Source organism: Heteronotia binoei, chromosome 12 (assembly GCF_032191835.1).
Source record: "Heteronotia binoei isolate CCM8104 ecotype False Entrance Well chromosome 12, APGP_CSIRO_Hbin_v1, whole genome shotgun sequence".
Lineage (NCBI taxonomy): Eukaryota > Metazoa > Chordata > Lepidosauria > Squamata > Gekkonidae > Heteronotia > Heteronotia binoei.
In genome coordinates, this window is record NC_083234.1 from 69,475,809 (window position 1) to 69,501,162 (window position 25,354).

Here is a 25,354-nt window from a genome sequence, read left to right on the forward strand (position 1 = left end):
AGAAAGAAGTACTTTTCTCCCTTTCTCACAATACAAGAACTCATGGGCATTCGATGAAATTGCTGAGCAGACAGGTTAAAATGGATAAAAGGAAGTACTTCTTCACCCAAAGGGTGATTAACATGTGGAATTCACTGCCACAGGAGGTGGTGGCGGCCACAAGCATAGCCACCTTCAAGAGGGGTTTAGATAAAAATATGGAGCAGAGGTCCATCAGTGGCTATTAGCCACAGTGTGTGTGTATATATAAATTTTTTTGCCACTGTGTGACACAGAATGTTGGACTGGATGGGCCGTTGGCCTGATCCAACATGGCTTCTCTTATGTTCTTATCCTGCTAGAGATAGAGGGATGTGCAGTTGAACGTTCCCCCATATAAAATAGCTCTCTACACAAAGAGGCTACAAAACAGCCCATTCTTCTATGTGTAGTGCTTACTCACCCATTCTGCTTGGCACATCTGCCCAGCCTCCAAATATCCATACAGACACTTAAATCTTTGAATCCAACCGACAGACTGCATGGTCAATTCCCCAAAACTATTTAAAAAAAAACTGACCATAATATCTGTAAACAAGGCTTTTTTTGAGCAGGAACGCAGTTCCGGCTGGCTTGGTGCCCATGGGTGTGGCCTAATATGTAAAGCCCTGCTGGGCTTTTTCTGCAAAAAAAAAAAGCCCTCCGCAAAACAATAGTGATGTCAGGGAGTGTGACCTAATATGCAAATGAGTCCCTGCTGGACTTTTTCTGCTAAAAAGCCCTGTGCAAAACAATGTTGCTGTCAGAGGGTGTGGCCTAATATGCAAAGGAGTCCCTGCTGGACTTTTTCTACCACAAGAGCCCCTGTGTAACTATTTATGCACAAGTTGGGTGCTAAACTCTATGTGGTAGCAGAAGCAGGATACACACGCTTGGACAAAAGTGAGGGCGGACAGACATGCCCTTGTTCCCCAGCACATGCTGAGGAGGAAGTTAGTTGCCTTCATATAAGAACATAAGAGAAGCCACGTTGGATCAGGCCAATGGCCCATTCAGTGCAACACTCTGTGTCACATAAGAACATAAGAGAAGCCATGATGGATCAGGCCAATGGCCCATCCAGTCTAACACTCTGTGTCACATAAGAACTTAAGAGAAGCCATGATGGATCAGGCCAATGGCCCATCCAGTGCAACACTGTGTCACATAAGAACATAAGAGAAGCCATGTTGGATCAGGCCAGTGGCCCATCCAGTCCAACACTCTGTGTCACACAGTGGCCAAAAAAATTATATATATACACACACACACTGTGGCTAATAGCCACTGATGGACCTCTGCTCCATATTTTTATCTAAACCCCTCTTGAAGGTGGCTATGCTTGTGGCTGCCACCACATCCTGGGGCAGTGAATTCCACATGTTAATCACCCTTCGGGTGAAGAAGTACTTCCTTTTATCCATTTTAATCATCCAGTCAATCTGAGAGAAATTTTGTAGCTTCATCTCATACTTTTCTCCCTGGTATGTTAATTTTCTATGAGCAGATATTTCTTTTCCAACAGTGCAACCACAGTTTTACCATATGATGTAAAACTCTACGGACTCTTAACGTAATTTAACTCTTTCAAAAATAGAAATGATCCAGAGACCAGCATTATCACACTTGCACCACACAACATTCCCTGAGCTGAAATCATGAAGAAAAAATTGACTTACCAGAGGACCTTGGTCACCTTTAGGTCCTGGAAGCCCCATAACAAATGGAAAGAGAGTAGGCCCAATGGGATCAAACAACTGATACCCGTCTGTGGCAGCCAGAGTTGTTAAGTTGAAGCTTTGTACATTCATTCCGATAACAGGATAAGCTCCAAAAGTTGGCTTGGTATATGGAACAGCAACAATGGTAGAATCTGGTTTTTTCAGTGCTGGCAAAGACAATAACTTCTTTGGTATAGGATCCTTGGTTGTGTTCTCCAGCTTGGGTTTTATGGTCACTGGAAGGAGACTCCTGGATGAGTTTTCAGCCTTCTTCATCACTGGCTTTGCGGTGCTAGCCATCTGAAAGGGCTTGATGGTGTGGCTTTGGTTGATCATCTTTTTGGTCTTCCTCTCCAACTCCTTCTTGTCGATGACTGCAGTGGAACCTGTAGTTGAGCTGGGGAAGGCAGAAGGAACATTTTTGGTGGTGGGCAAACGAGGCTTCTCTGAGCTCACACTGGAAGTTGCGCGAGATGCTTTGAGGGCTACAGTGGTAGTCCGATGAGCTACTGTGAAAGCCTGAAGACCTACTGTGGTAGTCCAATGTAGGGTTTGGGCAGGTAGCTGAACTTCAGTGTTTGGCAGGACGGGAGATGAGGCCACAATACTCTTTGCAGCTTTGGTGGTTAATGGCAGGATTGGTGGTTTAGATGGTACAATGGGGGTGGATGCTGCAACCAATCTCCTCTGAGGGGTGGTGGCCCTAAAGAGTGATAACGGGGGAATCACAGTGGTCAGTTTCTTCAGGCCCAGAAGGAAAAGGTCTGTTTGTGGTGGAGTCCTTTCAGAAGTTCTTAAGTCTTTGGGCAGAAGCGGGACAAGAGGTGGAAGAATCGGCCGGTAAGTATCCGCTTGCCTGCATTGCTTTTTCAGGTACTTACAGTAATTATGAGCTGCCTTGGCGGAAGGATAAATATCAAACTGGCAAAGGGCGCCTTCAAACTGTACTGAATGTTGATTGAGTTTGCCTAAAAGGAAAGACCCTTCCGGGTCCAATGCTTCGTCTTTTTTAAAATGCAAATCCGCGTGTACTTTTTGCTTCCCACAAGAGGTAAACAGAGTGACCACCTGGCCTCGGATGTCAATGGCCAGATTGTGCCACTGGCCATCGTGGACATTGTAATCAAAATGTACGGAGTGCTTGTGGCCTACATAAACGAAGATCTTCCCTGGAATGAACTGCACGCCCAGCTGTAGTTTCTTCTTCCTGCTCTTGACGGTGAACAAAAAAGCGCTGTTGACTCGGTGAGAGCACAAGCTCAGCACTAGAGCCAAGTCCGTGCCAAAGGTGCTGGGAATAATTCCGCCAACAGGCACTTCAACACGTGCTCTTTGGGTGAAGATGACCCCTGACTTGAATGGGATGACACCCTGAGGAATGCGGCGTGAAGATGATCCCGCGCCTGATGGTTTCGGCCCCACCAGGCCCAGTCTTTGAAGAACGTCCACATCTGAAAGCAGATACAAGAAAAATGAGTCCAGACAGGCAGCTTAGGGATTTTGCTCAATCACTGGGGCAGACCACTACATATCATTCTTTCTGGTGATGGACAAGGCTGTCGAGTCACAGATGACTTATGGTGACCTCATAGGGTTTTCAAGGCAAGAGACATTCAGAGGTGGTTTGCCATTACCAGCCTCCGTGTCACGACCCCAGCATTCCTTAGAGCAGGGGGGGGGGGTCAAACTTGCTTAACGTAAGAGCCACATGGGATAAATGTCAGATGTTTGAGAGCCGCAAAGCAGAGGGAGGGAAGGAAGGAAAATAGATGGGGAAGGGAGAGGTGAAAAAAAAGCAACTTTAACTTTAAATGCATTCTCCAAGCTGCTGGCAGGCTTGGCTTTGAGAAGCGATTTAAAGAGACAAATGCCTCCTTCAAGTCAGCTGATGGGATGGCGGGGGCTTTGAGAGCCATACAAAAGGTGCCGAAGAGCCACATGTGGCTCCCAAGCCGCAGTTTGGTGACCCCTGCCTTAGAGCTTTCCCATTCAAATACTAGCCAGGGCCAACCCTGCTTAGCTTCCAAGATCTGCCTAGCCTGGGCTAATTCATTTTTTTATTCTGCCATTTGTCCAGTGTCATAGTACCTATAGTGTACCTCCCTGGAGCATGCACGGTTCTCCCTTCCCCATTTTATCCTCCCAACTATCATATGTGGCATGTCTGGCTGAGAGACACTGATTGACACAAGGACACCCATCAAAGCCTTATGACACCATGGGTATTCGAACCTAATTCTTCAAGTTCCTAGTCCAACACATGTCACCAAACTGCATATTGCCTGTACTATAGTCATCAGTTCCTTCTTTATGCAACAAGATGCAAATATCGATTCAGGTTTCTTTCCTGCATCACCACTGCAGGTTTAAGACAAGATTGCCTTTCCTTCCTAGCGTGAGTGATTCCATATTTAGGATTCTGGACAAGCACTGCCAAGGGGTTATGGTGGGTACATTTTTGTGGGAAAGCAACATGCTTGCGTGCAGAAGATGTCCAGCTAAAACAATCTCTGGAGGCAGTGCTAGGGGAAATCTGAGACCTCAGACCCTAGAGAATCCCTGCCGGTGAGAGTACATGATGCTAGACTAAACGGGCCAAAGGTCTTTCTCAGTATAAGGTGGTTTCATGTGAACAAATGACATGAACATACATTGCATTTTGCCATCTTCTGGGCACAGAACAGGGGTCTCTGGGGATTTGTGGATTACCTGCATTGTGCAGGGGGTTGGCCTAGGTGACCCTGAAGGTCCCTTCCGACTCTATGATTTCTATGATCTAAATACCAATTCAATGCACACCTCCAAACAGTGGAAGACAAGAGTTGCCTTGCTGAATCAGACCAAAGGTCCATTTAGACCAGGAGCACATCTTTAACAGCACCTAAACAAACGCCCCTAGAAAGGAGATTATCCCCATGCACAGCTACACCGAGGTATACGGCTGCTGCACCCTCTCAAGATAGATTTTACATTGTTGGCAGCAGGGCTTTTTTCTCCTAGAAAAAACCCAGCAGGGACTTATTTGCCTATTAGGTCACACCTCCTGATGGTACCCATTGTTTCACACAGGGTTATTTTTGTAAGGAAAAGCCCAGCAGGAGCTTATTTGAAAAGAAGAAGAACTGCAGATTTATACCCCGCCCTTCTCTCTGAATCAGAGACTCAGAGCGGTATACAATCTTCTGTATCTTCTCTCCCCACAACAGACACCCTGTAAGGTTGGTGAGGCTGAGAGGGCTCTCGCAGCAGCTGCCCTTTCAAGGACAACTCCTGCGATAACTATGGCTGTGACCCAAGGCCATTCCAGCAGCCACAAGCGGAGGCGTGGGGAATCAGCTAGCCACACCCCTGACACCGAGCCAGCTGAAACTGCACTCCTGTGCATTCCTGTTCAAAGAAAGCCCTGGTCGGCAGTTGTAGATAACTGGTGTTGACAGACTGGACATCGTCCAGAATGGTTTGTAAACCTCCAACCCCTCTTCTCTTTTATTCCAATCAATCCTCCATATTTCTGGAGCTGGCAAAGCTCTCTGCAAGTGCAGGCTGGAATAGGTGCCAGTTTCAGGCAGACTGATGTTCATCTTTTCCTCAGGCCAGGAAAAGAAGAGGGGGGAAAAAAAACCCAGTATCATTCCTCGGTTTTGGCAAACGCTACCCGTTTTAATCTTAAACCCCTGAAAGGCAATCAAACGAGTCGGATATTGCCCCCCTCCCCACCACCATCCCGACCTCAAAAGAGGAACAGTTGGTGTTTGCATTCTTTCCAGCAAAAATACAGGCTCCACGGCAAAGGAAAGTGCAGATACATTTCAGGGTCAAGTGGAAGAATCATGGAAATGTTCACTCCATTACCTCTGTGCTGAAGAGGATATGATAGATGGCTACCGCATGCATGATTTGTTCATACTTGGGCTTACTCCTAGACAAAACGAACCTCCATTTGAGAACGTCTCCTCCCTTAGAACTGTTTTAAGGATTTGCCGGCTTGAACCGAATCTCAAAGTGCGTAACAGCAACTGTGCTGGATCATACCCAACGCCCAGATGTTAAATCGTCTACAGACAGCAGCCAGAAAACATGCTCCAGGGAGGTACACTGTAGGTACTATGACAGGGATATCAATATCTTGTTATATCCCTAGCATCTGGTACTTATAGGTTTAGGCTTTAATGTCATAAATGCTTGCATTAAAATGTCCTCTTAAACTCCGCCGTAAGAGCAGTCGAAAAGAGCAAGAGTCCGGTAGCACCTTAAAGATTAACAAAACTTGTGACAGGGTGTGAACTTTTATAAATCACTATTCACTTCTTCAGAAAGTGGTATCTGAAGAAGTGAGCAGTGACTCATGAAAGCGCATGCCCTGCCACAAATTTTTGTTAACCCCTAGGCTGTTCTTTCATTTTCTGGAAGAAGTTGACTGAAATACAGCAGATGGTTACACATAGCAATGTGAGTAAACTGTTCCCGTGAGATCACAAAAGTGTGTGCCTGCTGTTTATTTTGGCTGCTTTGTAAGAGTGTGTGAGTATGTGTTCACTTTCATTTAGTGGAAGCGTAGCTGCTGGGGAACGAGGAAATGAAGACTGTATTCAGGGGAACTGCACTGCTGTATTTTTATTTATTTTAGGGAAAGGGGAAAGTCTCTTGGCTCCACCCCCAAAAGTCTCCCAGCTCAACCCCCAAAGTCCCCAGATATTTTCTGAGTTGGACCTGGCAACCCTACAAGCATAGGGTCTATTCAGATGAACAAGAACACTTCTTTTCTAGAGTGCTCAATCATATGAACAGAGCCACACGTCTATGAAAATGCGTGCCTCGGTCCACATAGGCAGAGGACAGGACTGGCAGGCACAGTTCCCACTATATGTGTATATAGCATATACGCATGTACATAGTATGTATTCAGTGTCTCTCCAACCTGATATTCCATCTTTCTTCTAGGCCCGGCTTCATACTCTCCCCAGATCCTGCACTAAGGTTTCCAGGTCCCTCCTGACAACCAGCAGAGGATGGAGGAACTTATGAGGAGAAAGAGAATGGTCTAGGCCTTGTTGCTGGCATTGCACAGGAAGTGACATCATTATGCCAGCAACATCTGGGTGACCCACTGGTATTTGGGCAAAAATTCTATGGTAAAACCAGCTTCAACCATAGTTTTTGCCCAAATACCAGAGCATTACCTAGATGTTGCTAGCATGATGCAGCTGTGATGCTGGCTATGAAACCTCCTTTCTCTTGGTAAGTCCCCTTCCCTTTGCTGGTGATCAGCAGGACTGGAGTTGGGTCTGGCAATGGGGGATCCTTGCCTCCTAGGGGCTCTGCCAGCCCTATTTATCTAGACTCATGAGCCCCATGTACTGAGAGCCAGTTTGGTGTAATGGTTAACTGTGCGGACTCTTATCTGGGAGAACTGGGTTTGATTCCCCACTCTTCCACTTGCACTTCTTGTAATGGCCTTGGGTCAGTCATAGCTCTGGCAGAGGTTGTCCTTGAAAGGGCAGCTGCTGTGAGAGCCCTCTCAGCCCCACCCACCTCACAGGGTGTCTGTTGTGCGGGAGGAAGATAAAGGAGGTTGTGAGCCACTCTGAGTGGAGGGCGGAATATAATTCAATGTCTTCCTCTTCTACAATCTAACTGTCCTTGCTCCTGTACCTGACAAACTATTGCCTCATTTTTTTTTGCATTGTTACTCTTTGCAGGCACCATAATTCTTCAGGGCTTAGTTCCTTCCACATGTTTTATAGAACACTGAGTAAAGGAAAGATGCATCTCGTCTCTTGTGGGTCTTTTATCTCTAGTGCACCTGAACACTATGTTTTTAACCCAAACACTTGGAGGAAGACACGTCACTGCAGAACAAATGATCACAGCAGACAAGGTGGAAACTTCAGTTATGTGCAATAGTGTCAGAGGGCGAACTTGGGCATGCGTCAAGCAGGTGTGAGAACTGGGTGTGTTTCACTCTTGTTTGTAAAGATGCCAGTTTCCCGGTACATATATGAATATATGAAGTTGCCTTATACCCTGGGTCCATCAAAGTCAGTATTGTCTACTCAGTCTGGCAGTGGCTCTCCAGGGTCTCAAGCTGAGGTTTTTCACGCCTACTTGCCTGGACCCTTTTTAGTTGGAGATGCTGGAGATTGAACCTGGGGCCTTCTGCTTACCAAGCAGATGCTCTACCACTGAGTCACCGTCCCTCTCCTAAACATATAAAGCAGACAGGTGGAAATGAACATATGAACATGGGAAGCTGCCTTATACTGAATCAGACCCTCGGTCCATCAGTCAGTATTGTCTCCGCAGACTGGCAGAGGCTCTCCAGGGTCTCAAGCTAAGACTTTTCATGCCTATTTGCCTGGACCCTTTTTTTAGTTGGAGATGCCAGGGATCGAACCTGGGACCTTCTGCTTACCAAGCAGATGCTCAACCACTGAGCCACTGTCCCACTTACAGGGGAAGTATCTTCAGCCTCCAGCTTCTGTTTTCTACCACCGCTCTGGCAGACAGCGGGGAGGGGGGGGGACTTTTAGGGCAAACCACAGAGTTTGCACCAATCGTAGAGTGCACTGGCATCATTTCCAGGTTTTTGCTGGGAGTGACATAGTGCCATTGCATTGATGGCCACCCCCATTTCTCCCCCCACCAGGCTTCTGCCAGGTGCCAGCTGATGGCTAGAAACTGTAGTTAGAGGATATGCGTTTGGAACAACTGGACTACTTTCACAGAAACAATCTTTGCCTTGCCTACGATCTTAACTTCTCTCAAATAGATACCTCAGCCTGTCACTTTGCATGGGCAGTGCCAGCGGCCTTACTGCTCAGTCATCAAAAATTGAACCCTAAGAGGACTCAATCATGTAGCACAGGGGTGGCCAATGCTAGCTCTCCATGTTTTTGCCTACAACTCCCATCAGCCCCAGTCAGCATGGCGAATGGCTGGGGCTGATGGGAGTTGTAGGCAAAAAACATCTGGAGAGCTACCGTTGGCCACCCCTGATGTAGCAGAAAGCTCTGGATATAGTTTTCTTTGAGAGGACAAGGCAGAAAGTGTATAACTTTTTCCAACAGAAACTCTCTACCCTTAATCATGGGACCTGGTTACAGCAAACACCATGGGAATAATGTGCTGTGCATTAGCTGAGCATCTGCTTCAAGTGGCCAACCCATTTAAACAGTTCCCCTGGCTCTACTGGGAGTGACAAATATCAGTGAAAATGACTCCACATTTAAACTTTTCAATGCCAAAAGCAAGCGAAATATTTTTTCCTTTTTTTTTTCAAAGTTAGCATATAAGACAGACTGAAAAATGCCTGCTTAAGCGATTCCACCAGATGTTCACCTCTTATGCGAGGAAGTAATAAATTGGAGGGTAGGGGAAGGAAAATGACATTTTTTTAAAAAAGATCCACTAATGGCATGGATTCTAGCATTCTCTTCCCTTTTTAGGACGTCCTTCAAAGACTGATTTGCAAGACCCACTCCAAGAAGCTCTTGCTTTCAGCGTGTCCCTTTTATTAACTGAGAAGTGTCACATTAAATGGCAGAAACATGGTTTTGTTACCATTTCAATTCATGCTCCATTAACCCTATTTCCCCCTCTGCACACCAAAGCGCTCTCTCTCTCTCTCTCTCTCTCTCTCTCTCTCTCTCTCTCTCTCTCTGTGCCACCAGTTTTCTACAAATCCCTCTCCATAAACCAACCTCTCCTGCTTGTTATCTGCACTTCAAACCACACTTTCTTCTCTCATTGCATTCTCCCACTTTACCCCTGTTTTCCTTTTACATTTCCCCACTCACAGATCTGTTCCAACAGATAAGAGATCCATTACCCCCACTCTCTTCTACTCTGCATCCAGCAATACTGCATGTGCGCTGCCTCAAGTCTCTCTACATCTGTCACCCCTTTTCCTCTATGCCAGGGGTGTCAAATATGCAGTCCAAGGGCCAGATCAGGCCCCCCAGAGGGCTCCTATCAGGCCCTCAAGCAACTCACTGTCATCTGCTTCCTTCTTTCTCTCTTGCTTCCTTCTGCATCACAGCTTGCTTTGCCAGGCTTGCTCAACTGCTCAGGAGCTACAGAGCAAAGCCTCTATTTCCTCCGTTGGCTGACCAGCACATGTGGCAAGTTATGTGCAGAAGCTCGCAATGCTCAGCCATTTCATGTTTTCTCCTGGGTCTTAGGCTCAAAGCACTGACCGTGAGATTTCTGTAATGAATGTCAATCAAAAAGTAGGTTTACAACTTACAGGCACACACCTGAACAGCATACTCAAGATTGCTACAGCACGGACATTGTCTCAAGATTTTGATGCAGTAATTCAGAGCAAGAGGCGTCAGTTATCAGAAACTGTTAACTAAACAAAATATTTCAAGTGTGCTAATCCTTTAAGCATGTTTTATTTTTTTAAGTTTTAAAAAATCTTTAATTTGTGTTTGTGCCCTATATAAAGTTTATATCTCCGCTATCTGGCATTACATTTTATGACACACGTGCCCCGGCCCAACAAGGTCTCATTTATGTCAGATTTGGCCTACACCTCATTCTGTACTCTCTGTCCTCTACATACTTGAAGTTCTTTTAGGATTGCCAATCCCTAGTCGAGGACAGGGGTTTGGAGGCCCTTCACCTGCTTCAGGGTTAGCAGAAAGTATGGGTCAGTTAAGCACTCAATTATTCCCTATGGAGACAAGTCCCTATAGGTATAATGCAGAATCGATCCTTGGGTATCAGGGGATCTGGGGGAGCTGTTTTTTGAAGTAGAGGCACCAAACTGGCAGCATAGCAGCAGGTGCCCCAACTTAAAAAAAACAACACCCTAATTTCAAAAAGATTGGACCAGGGGGTCCAATTCTTTGAGCCACCAAAGTAGGTGCCCCCATCCTCTATTATTTCCAATGAAAGGAAGGCATTTAAAGGGTGCACAGTCCCTTTGAATATGACAGGCAGAACTCTCTTCGGAGTTCAATCATGCTTGTCACAACCTTGCTCCTGGCTCCACCTCTAAAGTCTCCTGGCTCCACCTCTAAAGTCTCCCGGCTCCACCTCTAAAGTCTCCCGGCTCCACCTCTAAAGTCTCCTGGCTCCACCTCTAAAGTCTCCTGGCTCCACCTCTAAAGTCTCCTGGCTCCACCTCTAAAGTCTCCCGGCTCCACCTCTAAAGTCTCCCGGCTCCACCTCTAAAGTCTCCCGGCTTCACCTCTAAAGTCTCCTGGCTCCAATCCCAAAGTCCCCAGATATTTCCTGAATTGGACTTAGCAACCCTATCTTCCTACAACCTCATCTCACCCTATTTCCTCTTTCCCCAACCCTTCTCTGCACAGCGATCAGCTTGTCCTTTTCTCCCTTTCGTCTTCCCACAAACTCAGACGTCATTTTCCAACATCATCTTTTCCCGTTTATTTTTTCTGCTCCCCCTGAGCTTGGCACAAGGCACAGGCGGCTTTCGCTCGACCAGCGTGTCTTCGTACACAGAAGCACATCGCAGATAGGAGTAAGCTCCAAAGCATGGCTGGCTGGCTGCAAGAGGCTAGGAAAAGTGGCGCCGACTCCATCGCGAGGCTCCAGAGCCAGAAAGAAGAGAGCAGGGCAGATGTACTACTCAGGGATCCTCAGCTCCGCTTTTAATGAGCTGTGGCAGGCCTCAGCTATTCCCTCCAAGAAGCAGAAAAGGGATGAATATTCAGCACTTTCCCCAGGGAACACAAAGAGGCGAGGGACCAGAACCAGACTGCATGCCTTAAGTTGCACAGGCCTCTTTTGGAGACACAAGCAGCCTAAAGCACAAGAATCTTTTAAAAAAATCATCTCCTTTGCTTGCATGATCAGGGGGAAGTTATTCCAATCTAGCCCCGTACCCTGAGTAAATCCAGGGGAGGAAGTTTTGCTATTTTAGGAACGAGGAGGTGGCTGGCCAACAAACAGATGTTTCGTTCCTTTCAGGCAGTTGTGGTCGCAGAGACATTCCTTTTTGTCGTCCTTAAACAGGAAATCTCTCAGGAGCTGCTTAAAGGGTCGTGGCTACCCATGGGAATTCCGGCATCAGAACGACATGATCGATCAGTAGAAACCTTTGCAGTACTGGTTACATGTCCTTAGATCAATGCTGCCGGGAAGCATTTCCCGCCCCCACTTCCCTACCACATCATGGTGAGTTCCAGGTTTCCCCCAGCTTTGCAGCCAAGTTTCAGGAAAGATAGCGGCAAAGCACGGATGGCTGCCATGTGGGCAGGAAAGTCTGGATTTGCCTGTTTCCACCGACACAAAAGTACAAAAATACAAACTGCGTGGCACAAATATCACTTAAATCGTGTATAAGTTTATGTTTGCAAAATATAATGTCACAAATGCAGATAAGCTAATGGAGTCCAGTTCCGAGTGAGCAAACTCAGTCCAATTAGTCAAATCATCACCAAAACCCTTGCAAAAGGGGGGGAAAGGCTCAAAAGAGCATGTGAGATGAAAGTCCGTTCAAAGGGAACGGTGGGGGCAACAGCGGCAGCTCTCCACCTCACTCCTCTTCACTCGCTGAACAAATCCATCGTCAATTTCTCTCAGCGCGTCTGTCGACTATACTTGCTGCGCATTTTGGGGAACCGTCCGTGGGCAGTGCAAGCTTTTTCAAGAGCCTGAATAAATGCAGTTCTCATTAACATCATTGTCTCTCCAAATAAATTTAAGAACATTCCAAAAAAAGGATACTTACAAATTTGAACGAAGGGTAACTCCCTCTCAACTGCGCGTTGCAAATCTCTCTCAACTGCGCATTGCCTGCCTTGAGATTTGCAACGCGCAGTTGAGAGGGAGTTACCCTTCATTCAAATTTGTAAGTATCCTTTTTTGGAATGTTCTTAAATTTATTTGGAGAGACAATGATGTTAATGAGAATTGCATTTATTCAGCCTCTTGAAAAAGCTTGCACTGCCCACGGGCGGTTCCCCGAAACGCGCGCAGCAAGTATAGTCGACAGACGCGCTGAGAGAAATTGACGATGGATTTGTTCAGCGAGTGAGGAGGAGTGAGATGGAGAGCTGCCGCTCTTGCCCCACCACTCCCTTTGAACGGACTTTCAGCTCACTGATGCTCTTTTGAGCCTTTCCCCCCCTTTGCAAGAGTTTCTGTGATAATTGGACTGAGTTTGCTCACTTGGAGCTGGGCTCCATTAGCTTAGCTGCACTTGTGACATTATGGTCCTGTTCACACAGTGTGTTGAGTCCATGTTAAACTGACCCGGTTCTGTTCTGAATATCTTTGTTCCGGATATTATCGATCAGTCTGCCATACAGCAATTCCAATCACTCCGTGGTGAAACCGTCTTCTGCCGTCCACACGACGGCACCATGCAGTTCTTTTTTTTTCACTTTTATATGCATCGTGTGCATGCATGCATTATACACATGTGTGCATCATGCGTGCATATGTGTGCATGCGTCAAAACATTGTAAGATTATGCAGTTATGCGCATATCGCTAAGTAGTAAAAAAAAATGGTGACCGTAAACCTGAGGCTCCTTTTGCTCTGGGACAGCCTTAAGACATCTGGAAGTTGGTCGAGAACTATCCAGACGGTGAAACTACAAGGTGAAACCGGAGAACTACGAGTTAATACCGGGAGGCAGATGTTGCTGTCTGATCAGCCACTTTCAATCTGGTATGAAACAGCAGCGACAACTGATTATATCGTGCATCAGAAAAGCCCCTATATTTTGTAAACGTAAACTTATACATGATTTAAGCGATACATGATTTGTGCCACACAGTCTGCATTTTTGTACTTTTGTATTGCTATTGTTACTGTGTTCCGCTGTTTGTGGTTGGACTGTTTCCACCTACACAGCTGCCATTTTCCTTGCCCCAGTTCCTGCAGCACTAATTTCTCCCCACCAGCCAGTGGTTGACTTCCCCACCTGCCAGTGGGTGACTCCCAGGATCTTTTTTTCACACAAATTGATATGATACGCCAATATAAGCCAGTTTCATGTAGTGGTTAAGTACACGGACTCTTATCTGGGAAAACTGGGTTTGATTCCCCACTCCTCTGCTTGTAGCAGCTGGAATGGCCTTGGGTCAGCCATGGCTCTGGCAGAGTTGTCCTTGAAAGGGCAGCTTCTGGGAGAGCTCTCTCAGCCCCACCTACTTCACAGGGTGTCTGTTGCGGGGGAGGAAGGTAAAGAAGAAGATGATATTGGATTTATATCCCGCCCTCCACTCCGAAGAGTCTCAGAGCGGCTCACAATCTTTTTTACCTTCCTCCCCAACAGACACCCTGTGAGGTGGGTGGGGCTGGAGAGGGCTCTCACAGCAGCTGCCCTTTCAAGGACAACCTCTGCCAGAGCTCTGGCTGACCCAAGGCCATGCTAGCAGGTGCAAGTGGAGGAATGGGGAATCAAACCCGGTTCTTCCAGATAAGAGTCCGCACACTTAACCATTACACCAAACTGGCTCTCCGCTCTGTAAGCCGCTCTGAGACTGTAAGCCGCTCTAAGACTCTGAGATTCAGAGTGAAGTGCGAGATATATTCTTATTTTTTTTTTAAAAAAGCCTCAAAAAAGCCTGCAGGTAGTGGTTGTGGGGATGGCTGCCACACACACTATGGGAAGGAAAGTGCAGGAAAACCCACCATCTGGAAGTTCTGCTGCCATTATACCGCTTTCGCAGCTGCAGCAATAACGTGGCTTCCAAAGGAAAGCACGACTGTCTGGAGCAACCTCCAAACTTCACATGTGCACATTATTCATATGACAACATTAAGCCCCGGCCACACTTGTGAAACAGCCATTGTGGGCTCAGTTCTACAATCAAATGATTTCACACATATTCTGCTGGAAGCCTGAGCAATCCAAGTGATGCAGACATTAATGTCAATCAATTGGTGATAGTCATGGGCAAACCTCCCCCCCCCCTCCACATCTTGAATCATAATTAGTATCTGTGAATAGAAGATCAGCTTTTTAAAAAATAACTGAATGTTCTAAAGTGGCTCACAGTTTTCTACACATGCATGTTCTTCATTGCTGATTGGGAGTTTTATTGCAGATACAGGAGAAAGCCTGGGCAATCGTGCAACCATCCATGCGTGTCATGCATTACATAAGAACATAAAAGAAGCCATGTTGGATCAGGCCAATGGCCCATCCAGTCCAACACTCTGTGTCACATAAGAACATAAGAGAAGCCATGTTGGATCAGGCCAGTGGCCCATCCAGTCCAACACTCTGTGTCACATAAGAACATAAGAGAAGCCATGTTGGATCAGGCCAGTGGACCATCCAGTCCAACACTCTGTGTCACATAAGAACATAAGAGAAGCCATGTTGGATCAGGCCAATGGCCCATCCAGTCCAACACTCTGTGTCACATAAGAACATAAGAGAAGCCATGTTGGATCAGGCCAGTGGCCCATCCAGTCCAACACTCTGTGTAACATAAGAACATAAGAGAAGCCACGTTGGATCAGGCCAGTGACCCATCCAGTCCAACACTCTGTGTCACATAAGAACATAAGAGAAGCCACGTTGGATCAGGCCAATGGCCCATCCAGTCCAACACTCTGTGTCACATAAGAACATAAGAGAAGCCATGTTGGATCAGGCCAATGGCCCATCCAGTCCAACACTCTGAGTCACATAAGAGAAGCCATGTTGGATCAGGCAATGGCCCAACCAGTCCAACACTCTGAGTCACATAAGAACATAAGAGAAGCCGTTGTTGGATCAGGCCAATGGCCCATCCAGTCCAACACTCTGAGTCACATAAGAACATAAAAGAAGCCATGTTGGATCAGGCCAATGGCCCATCCAGTCCAACACTCTGTGTCACATAAGAACATAAGAGAAGCCATGTTGGATCAGGCCAATGGCCCATCCAGTCCAACACTCTGTGTCACATAAGAACATAAGAGAAGCCATGTTGGATCAGGCAATGGCCCAACCAGTCCAACACTCTGAGTCACATAAGAACATAAGAGAAGCCATGTTGGATCAGCCCAATGGCCCATCCAGTCCAGCTCTTTGTGTCACACAGTGGCCAAAAAAACCCAAGTGCCATCAAGAGGTCCACAGTGAGGTTAGAAGCCCTTCCACTGTGCCCCCTCAAGCACAAGAAAAAAGAGCATCACTGCCCCAGACAGAGTTCCAACAATAAACTGTAGCTAATAGCCACTGATGGACTTCTGCTCCATATGCTTATCCATTACCCTCTTGAAGCGGTCTATGCTTGTAGTGGCCACCACCTCCTGTGGCAGTGAATTCCACATGTTAATCACTCTTTGAGTGAAGAAGTACTTCCTTTTATCAGTTCAGTTCAGTTTGCTTTATTATGGTCCATGACCAAATACACAGCACAATGCAGGCCAACAACAACCACATAAAAATTGTAAAAATCAAGATGGACCTAAATAGGTAAAAGTAAGATATTTAAAAAATAAATGTGAAAATAAAATATAGGACATTAGTATGAATAATGAGATATGACAAATAATACAGTAGTGGTCAAACATCCTCCAGCTTAATAAATATAGTACATATAATAAAAAATTTAAAAATTTAAAAATTATACAGCTCCAGAAAAAATATTAACTAGAATACACTGGTTAAAATTACAATCTGTTACCTCGACATTAACTTGTAAGAACCATAAAATGCAATTTGATTGCATGGGAACAAAATTTGGCAGCTTTATGCATGGTCTCTGTATTTATATCAGTTTCAGTAGTATTTGTGATGGTATACAGAGTACTCAGGCATTTAAGAAAAGATAAAATACAAGCTTGGAAATATTCAAAAAACAGTCAGTTCAGGACCCCTTCTTTACATAATCCTCACGAATTCTCCTAGCTGCCGATTGTGCCAATTTGGCACAATTAATGGTGAATTTTATCAGTTCTAAACTGACTGCTCAGCAATTTAATTGAATGCCCATGAGTTCTTGTATTGTGAGAAAAGAAGAAAAGTACCGCAACTCCTTGCTTCATGCATCGTATTTACCAGCACGGATCTCCTCGTGGCCCAGGAAGCATTTATCATTACAGTTGCAAGAAGTTCAATTACATTTCCATAATCAGAACAGTTGCACTGAGCACAAGGAGATGAAGCAATAACTCTCTGCTTATTTAGCAGTTATTGACCATGGTGGCCTAACCTAATGAATGTCAACTATGCAGTACATGAACTCAAAGTAATATTACTTTAGATCAGCAGCAATGTAATACTATGAGAACAAAGTATGATTCCAGTGGCATCTTTAAGACCAACTAAGTTTAATTCTGAGTATAAGCTTTTGTGTGCTTGCACACCAGAGGCTAGATGGCCATCTGACAGCAATGCTGATCCTGTTAACTTAGGGGGAAGGCCCTCGCACTGAGACTCCTTACCATGAAGCAAGCAGGATATAAAACGCAAGAACTGTCTATTCCTCTGAACTTCTTGCATGCACTACACAAAATGAGAAAACCATTACTACTGGGGTGACAGGCCCTTTGACACTCTTGGGGGGAAGCCTGTCAAAAGCCTGACCTTGTCTCTCTCAGCAGGGGTGGCCAAACTTGCTTAACGTAAGAGCCACACAGAATAAGCGTCAGATGTTTGAGCCACCATGTTTGAGCATGAAGAAGGAAGGAAAGGTAGAAAGAAAGCAACTTTAAATGCATTCTCCAAACTAGTGGCTGGCTTGGCTTGAAATTATTTAAAGAGACAAATGCCTTCTCCAAGCTAGCCAATGGGGTGGTGGGGGCTTTGAGAGCCACACAATATGTCTTAAAGAGCCATATGTGGTTCCCGAGCCACAGTTTGGCCACCCCTGCTCCAGAGGCAGCCCTGTCATTGTGATATGGCCAATCCCTACATATTAAGCCAATCCAGGATCAAGAGCGCAGGAAGACCCAAGCCAGAATCCTGCAAACTGCATGATCAGGCCACTTTCATCTTTTGAAGCCCTCAAAGGTAAAGTGTGCCGGTGAGCAATGTTCCCTCTAAGCTGCAGAGTCTTGTGAGCAAAAATTCTACTTTGTGAGCTACTAGCATTAAAGCTGTGAGCTATTGCGTCAATTAGTGTGCTCTGGGGTCATCCTTCCTGAGCTAAGACAAAAATGTGTGAGCTGGAGGCGAAAAATCTGTGAAGGTGATGATATTGGATTTATATCCCCCCCTCCACTCCAAATCTCAGACTCTCAGAGCGGCTCACAATCTCCTTTATCATCCTCCCCCACAACAGACACCCTGTGAGGTTGGTGGGGCTGAGAGGACTCTCACAGCAGATGCCCTTCCAAGGGCAACCTCTGCGAGAGTTATGGCTGACCCAAGGCCATTCCAGCAGGTGCAAGTGGAGGAGTGGGGAATCAAACCAGGTTCTCTCAGATAAGTCTGTGCACTTATCCTCTACACCAAACATGGATGGTTGCACGACTGCCCAGGATTTCTCCTGTATCAGAAATAACAGCTCACGCCAACTCAGCTTAGAGGGGACACTGCCGGTGAATCACAACTAACTCATGGTAACTCTGTAAAGCTCCACCACACAGGGTATTTAAGGCAGAGGTGGGATCCAGGATGATCTTGACAGGCTGGAATACCAGGCTAAAACAAATAAGATGAATTTTAACAGGGATAAATGTAAAGTTCTGTATTTAGGTAGCAAAAATCCAATGCATCATTATAGGATGGGGAAGACTTGTTTTGGCAGTAGCTTGTGCAAAAAGGATTTAGGGGTCTTAGTGGACCATAAGTGAACATGAGTCAACAGTGTGATGCAGTGGCTAAAAAGTCAAATGCAATTTTGGACTGTATTAACGGAAGTATAGAACCCATGATCCAGGTTTCTGATGCCTTGACTGTGGCAATGTGTATATTCCAATTCAAGTTTTCTTTAAATGTGATTCCTAAGTATTTGAAGGAACTGATTTACTGAGTCGCCAAGAATACTCTAGGAAGATACTTGCATCCTTTTCCTGAAGACCATTACTTTAGTTTTTTCAAAACTTATATTAAGGGCCTCTTCCTTACAATACAATCCTAGTTGCTTCAGTAGCCTTCTCATCTCAATTCTGGTAAGTGATGTCAATGCCGTCTCGTCAGCGTATAAGAAAACTGAAATTTTGTGCTCACTGATTTGTCCAAGTAACATCTAGTCTGACCTTAGGTTCCAACAGAAGTAGCAAACTATTTAGCAGATTAGCTAACTGACAGGCCTGGAATATTTATACCAATTGGCCAATCAGAAGCTGAGAGACCAACAACTTTGATGCTATAAGCTGTGTAAGCCAGGGGTGTCAAACATGTGGCCGGGGGGCCAAATCAGGCCCCCAGAGGGCTCCTATCAGGCCCCCGAGCAACTGGTTGTCATCTGCTTCCTTCTCCCTCTCTCTTGCTTCCTTCTGCATAACAGCTTGCTTTGCAAGCCTTGCTTAAACGCACTGGAGCTACAGAGCAAAACCTCTATTTTCTTCATTGGCTGAGGCTCCTCCCTTGGAGAGGAAGAGGGGATGGCACAGGTTGTTTTTCCAGTCTCTCTCAAAAGCACAACAGAGCTACTGAGCCAAGCCTTTCTTCCTTCCCCCTCCTGGGAGGGAGGGAGGGAGGGAGAGAAGGAAGGAAAGTAGGAACCAGAGCTTCCTTTGCCCAGTTCTCTGGATACCATGGGAGAGATACGAAGAAAGTGCCTTTAATACCAACAAGTGCTAATGTTTTAAGCATGTTATAAGAGGGGTTTTTAAAAAATTAATTGTGTTTGTCTGCGTCCTTTAAAAAGTTTCTCTCTCTGCTACCTAATCTTAAATAGGTACACACATGGCCCGGCCCAACAAAGTCTCATTTATATCAGATTCGGCCCACATAACAAATGAGTTCGACACCCCTGAAAGCCTTCTTCATTCTCTCAGGAGGGCTGTGATTGGCTGCCATTCTAGAATTGGTCCGGCTCTCAGGCGTGGGCAGCGGAGGGCCTCAGTCCAAGTCCCACATCCTCCAACGTCCATCATCCCCCCCACCCCGATACTGGGCAGCGAGGGCAGAGAATGCATAAAAGCCAATAAAACTGGTGTCAATGTAGTGTTTTGTTAGTTTTTTTAAACTAGGCCCATGAATGACCTTTTGAGAAGCAAGAGAGCCAACTATTCTCCAGCGCAAAGCCCCTGAGGGAAATGCCAGCGACATATGAAATCCATTATAGTATTGCTGGGCTGCAGGCCGAGTGGAAAGCTGAGTATGCCATCATCATAAAGGAAGGCTAGGCCGGCGAGCATCCGCGCAGCAGGTGCACAGAAGAACACGGCACAGAGCGTGTTCCTGGAGGGTTGTGCCATATGGAAAGGGTTTGCTGAAATTACAAAACCATCTCAGGGAGGAACGAAAGGGAGAAAGTGAGGTCGAGAACGAGAGAAGCGTTAAGGCACCAGGCAAAGGTGAAGACTGGATACCGCAGCAGCTGGGCCCTGGCATGTTACCACCTGCTTTCGCATTTCTGCACCAAGCCTTAACCACGTGATCCTCAAGGGCACAACTGGGCTGCAAAACCAGCCCTACCACCTGACTGACTGGGCATTGAATCAGCTGGCCCCAATGGCCCAACTCAACTTCACTAGGTCCTAAAAGTAAAAAAGGTAAGGATAGCCCCCTGTGCAAGCACTAGTCGTTTCCGACTCTGGGGTGACGTTGCTTTCACAACGTTTTCATGGCAGACTTTTTACGGGGTGGTTTGCCATTGCCTTCCCCAGTCATCTACACTTTCCCCCCAGCAAGACGGGTACTAATTTGACTGACCTCGGAAGGATGGAAGGCTGAGTCAACTTTGAGTCGGCTACCTGAACCCAGCTTCCTCTGGGATCGAACTCAGGTCATGAGCAGAGCCTAGGACTGCAATACTGCAGCTTTACCACTCTGCACCATGGAGCTCTTTTACTAGGTCCTTACTTTTACTTACTAGGTCCTACAAAGCTCAAAACTCAAAAGTTTTTTGGGAAGAGGAGCCCAGCCGTATCATCAATGTTCTTCTCCAACATTAGTTCCTTTAAAACTTCATATCCTTCCTGCTTCTGGTAGTTCAGAACTTGGTGCCACAAGGGGTTTTTTTGTAGCAGGAACTCCTTGGCACACACCCCTGATGTAGCCAACCCCCCAAGAGCTTACAGGGCTCTTATTATAGGTCCTACTGTAAGCTCTAGGACAGGGGTGTCTAACATGCAGCTTGGGGGCCAAATCAGGCCCCCAGAGGGCTCCTATCAGGCCCACAAGCAACTCTCTGTCTTCTGCTTCCTTCTCTCTCTCTTGCTTCCTTCTGCATTACAACCTGCTTTGCCAGGCTTGCTCAATCCCACAGGAGCTACAGAGCAAAGTTCCTCCCTTGGGGAAGAAAAGCTAGCTTTGCCAGGCTTTCCCTATTGCACAGCAGAGCTATTGAGCCAAACCTCCCTTCCTTCTGTTGGCTGAGGCTCAGCAAGTCAGTGAGGTGGAATAGGCTGAGTGCGTGTGTTTGTCTGCGTCCTTTATAACAGGGGTCCCTAACCCCCGGGCCGGGGACCGGTACCGGGCCAAGGCCTGTTTGAGATGGGCTGCGCAGACTTGCCCCCCCCCCACCCCGTGGAGCCTCCACTTCCCCCCATTGTAACCATTTTAAGGCCAGGGAAGGGAAGGAGGCAAGGGCAGCGTTGCTCGCTGCTGCTGTGGCGGTTTTCCTGCCCATCAGCTGATTGCCCGGGGTGGGTGTGTGTAGGCCTGGGAGGCGCTTCACATCCCCTTCCCCAGCCTTAAAATGGTGAAAATGGGAGGAGGAGGAGACGGTGAGGCTGCGCAGACGGCGGTGGCGAAGGAGGAAAATGTGAGGGGGAGGAGGCGACGTTGTGCAGTCGGTGGCGGCGGCAGGAGGAGGAAACGGGGGAGGAAAATGGGAGGAGGTGGCGGCGAGACTGTGCAGGGAGGTGAAGGAGGGAGGAGGAAACGCCGCGGGGGGGGGAGGTCGAATTGGGTGCCCCCACCCTGTCGGCCCTGGGGCCGTGGTCGGCAGGCCAGCCCTGGGGCCGGTCCCCACGGCCAAAAAGGTTGGGGACCACTGCTTTATAAAGTTTATATCTCCCTGACCTGGCATTCCATTTTATGACACACATGGCCCGGCCCGACAAGGTCAAGATCTGGCCCTCATTGCAAAAGAGTTTGACGCCCCCTGCTCTAGGAGGATCGGCTACATCAGGGGGTGTGGCCTAATATGCAAAGGAGTCCCTGCTACAAAAAATAAGCCTTGGGAGCCACCATTGCCTCTGTTTGTCCTGAGAGCAAGGGGCAACAGTCTCCCCCACCACCACGCAGACTGCAGGAACCACCGAGCAAATAGCAGCAGCTACAGTTTCTCCTGCCAGCTGCCGTCTCTTGTTATTCTCCTAAGCAAGTTTGGAGGGGACCAGATCCTGCAACCACATCGTGCAACAGACCGGGCAAAAGTAGCTGCTCCTGCCATGCCTCAGCATGTCCGGGGTCAACAGCGGTCCCTTCTGAGCATCTCAAGCATCTGCCAGGTGATGCTGACCTTGCATGACAGCTGACCCTTAATGACCCCTAATGATTCAAGGTTTTAGTTGTTTAACTTCAATGTCTCCGCCCCACAGGACTCTCCCCATTCTTCGGACTCCATCGGAGAGGCCTTGCTCTGTTCCCCTTGGACAAAAAACAACACCATGTAGGGCCTCTCCCTTCAGTGGGTGGAATCTTCAAAATCAACTTCCACGGGAAGCATGCAAAGCCATAAACCAGCGTTTCAGATGCAGAGTAAAACGATGTTTTAAAATAAGTCCTTTGTTTTTAATCAGCGTTGTTGCTTTCTGGTTTGCACTGCCACAGTTCTTTGAGGGTGTAGCTTATTTTAAACATCTGTACGTCGCCTCAACAGAAAAGCAATCGACAGGTTTTGATCGAGAAATGACAGGCCAGCAATAACAGAATTAAAACGAAGGCTCAGTTGGAGGAATCCGCAACTATTAAGATCCCCTGGTTTGAATACTTACAAATCTGCCACTTCCTTAACAGCTCTTTCTCAAAATTGGCTACTACCAGGCCCAAAACGGATTTTGAATATTTGATTTCTCATTCCTCTTTAAATTCCAAGGGCCTTATTTCTAAAATCTATCGTATTCTACTACAGCAGGTCTGTAACAGTCTACCATCCTACTGTGAAAAATGGCACAAAGAATGCAAACTCACACTTACTAACGCACAATGGGAAGCCATATGGGAATCAGAAGTCTGCAAGACCAAATCAATGGCAATTTTTCAACAGAACTACAAAATTATGTCAAGATGGTACCGCACTCCCTCTCACTTCGCTAACATTGATACTAGCTATTCCCCACTTTGTTGGCGAAATTGTGGCATGAAAGCTTCATCAATACACTGTTGGTGGGACTGCACGATTGTCAACTCTTTTTGGCAAAAGATTATAACCCATGTAGAAAACATATCCGGAACTACTATCCCAAGACAAGTAGAGATCATTATTCTAAATGACTGGCATTCTGTAAAGGCTACAAGATCTAAACTATCCCTTATTATCTCGCTTACAACAGCAGCCAAGAATATAATAGCCCTAAATTGGAAATCTAAGCTCAATTTGTCCATAGATAATCGGATCCTCAAAATTTGGGACTTCATCACGATGGAGAAAATCACAGCCGATATTGACACCATAGACCAGATAAAGGCAGCTAATGATTTCTATGCAAAGTGGCATCCAATTCTGGATAGGATAGAGGTTGACACCACTCTTTCTTCTTCACTTAACCAATGGGTTATCCACAAGAGTATCCTTTTCTTGTGATCACTCTATAGCTGTACAACTCCATTTCATATAATAGTATGTATGTGTAATGAAAATTAAGGCATTACTGTATCAATGTTATTCTCTGTATACAAACATTATATTTATAATAAAAATTGTTTTGGGAAAAAAAAGAGAAATGACAGGCAGCAGCGGACAACGACCCCTCCCCACCAATCAAAAGGGGCAAAAAAAACAGATAAAATGAAATTTACCTTCTGAACTTGCCTGTGTGAATCCGAAGAAACAGGTAAAATAGAAAACAGTCCAGAGGAAAGGGGGCACCCTAAAAAAGAGGGAGGAAAAAATAAAATTAGTTGCTCAGTTTGGAAGGATCTGCAACAGAAACATATGAGGGACAGACCAACTGCACGACCTTGATGAAAGATTCGCTGTCATACCACAGAGCATAAAATTAAGTCATTCCCTAGAGCAGCTTGTTAGGAAAGAAACAAAACTGTTTGTAGCATCACTGTGCTTTGTGCAAAGTTCAGACTCCAGGCTTAGAAACAAGGCGCGATGAACCTGCACCCAAGTTTAATACAAACGACGCAGCCTCCAATATTTCACAGATGGAAACAGGAACATACTTGGGGGTGGGGTGGGGAATCCCATCTGAAGAATCACCCATGAAAGGAAGTCTAATCTCCTATACCCTTACAAATTGTTCTTTGGATGTATTCACTTACTTTGGAATAGCCTGTCTGGCAGCGAATTAAAAATCCAAGAGGTAGTCTGTCCTTTGAGAAACATATATACCAGGGGTGGCCAAAACTGTGGCTCTTTCACACATATTGAGTGACTCTCAAAGCCTCCACCACCACATCAGCCAGCTTGGAGAATGCATTTAAAGTTGCTGTCTTTCTCTCCCCCAGTTTGGTGTAGTGGTTAAGTGTGTGGACTCTTATCTGGGAGAACCGGGTTTGATTTCCCACTCCTCCACTTGCACCTGCTGAGATGGCCTTGGGTCAGCCATAGCTCTGGCAGAGGTTGTCCTTGAAAGGGCAGCTGCTATAAAAAGCACTCTCAGCCTCACCTACCTCACAGGGTGTTTGTTGTGGGGGGGGGAAGGTAGAGGAGATTGTGACCGCTCTGAGACTCTGAGATTCAGAGTGTAGGGCGGGATATAAATCCAAAATCTTCTTCAAAATCCAAATCTATTGCCTTCCTTCCTGGGTTTTTTTTTTTTGTAGCAGGAACTCCTTTGCATATTAGGCCACACCTTCCTGATGTAGCCAATCCTCCTGGAGCTTACAGTACGCCCTGTAAGAAGAGCCCTGTAAGCTCTTGGGAGAATGGGCTACATCAGGGGGTGTGGCCTAATATGCAAAGGAGTTCCTAATATTAAAAAAGCCCTGCTTCCTTCCGGCTTTCAAACATCTGCCATTCATGTCTTGCGGCTCTCAGACATTTGACGTTTATTCTGTATGACTCTTATGCTAAGCGAGTTTGGCCACCCCTGATATATACTAAGAGAAACACAGTTATCCTATAAGATTCAGGTGGGCGGCCGTGTTGGTCCGAAGCAGCAGAGCCAAGTTTCAGTTCAGTGGCAACTTTAAGACCCACAAAATTTTATCCAAGGTAATAAGCTTTTACGCGTATGCACACTTCTTCAGATACATTGAAATGTAAGTTACCAGACGGTGCGTATAGGTAGAGGGTGAGCATAAAAATGAAGCTTGCTCTTCCAGTTGGTCCTTGTCTCTGTGAAACACTTTTATTCTGCTGGATGCTCATCCGCTGCTCACCCCATACCTACGCGTATGGCCTGCGACCTTCCATTTCAGCGTATGTGAAGAAGTGTGGATGCACACGAAAGCTTAT

General features: G+C 46.4%; 1 protein-coding gene across 1 annotated transcript in view; it reads right to left on the bottom strand.

The window, feature by feature from the left end:
- The window catches only part of LOC132580027 (collagen alpha-1(XXVII) chain-like), a 406,754-nt gene extending 382,828 nt beyond the window's left edge, over nt 1–23,926 (bottom strand). The window contains 3 exon segments of the mRNA XM_060250632.1: nt 1,698–3,190; nt 23,743–23,813; nt 23,904–23,926. Of these exon segments, the coding sequence (XP_060106615.1) occupies nt 1,698–3,190; nt 23,743–23,813; nt 23,904–23,926 (1,587 nt within the window).
- Between the last annotated feature and the right edge of the window lie 1,428 nt (nt 23,927–25,354).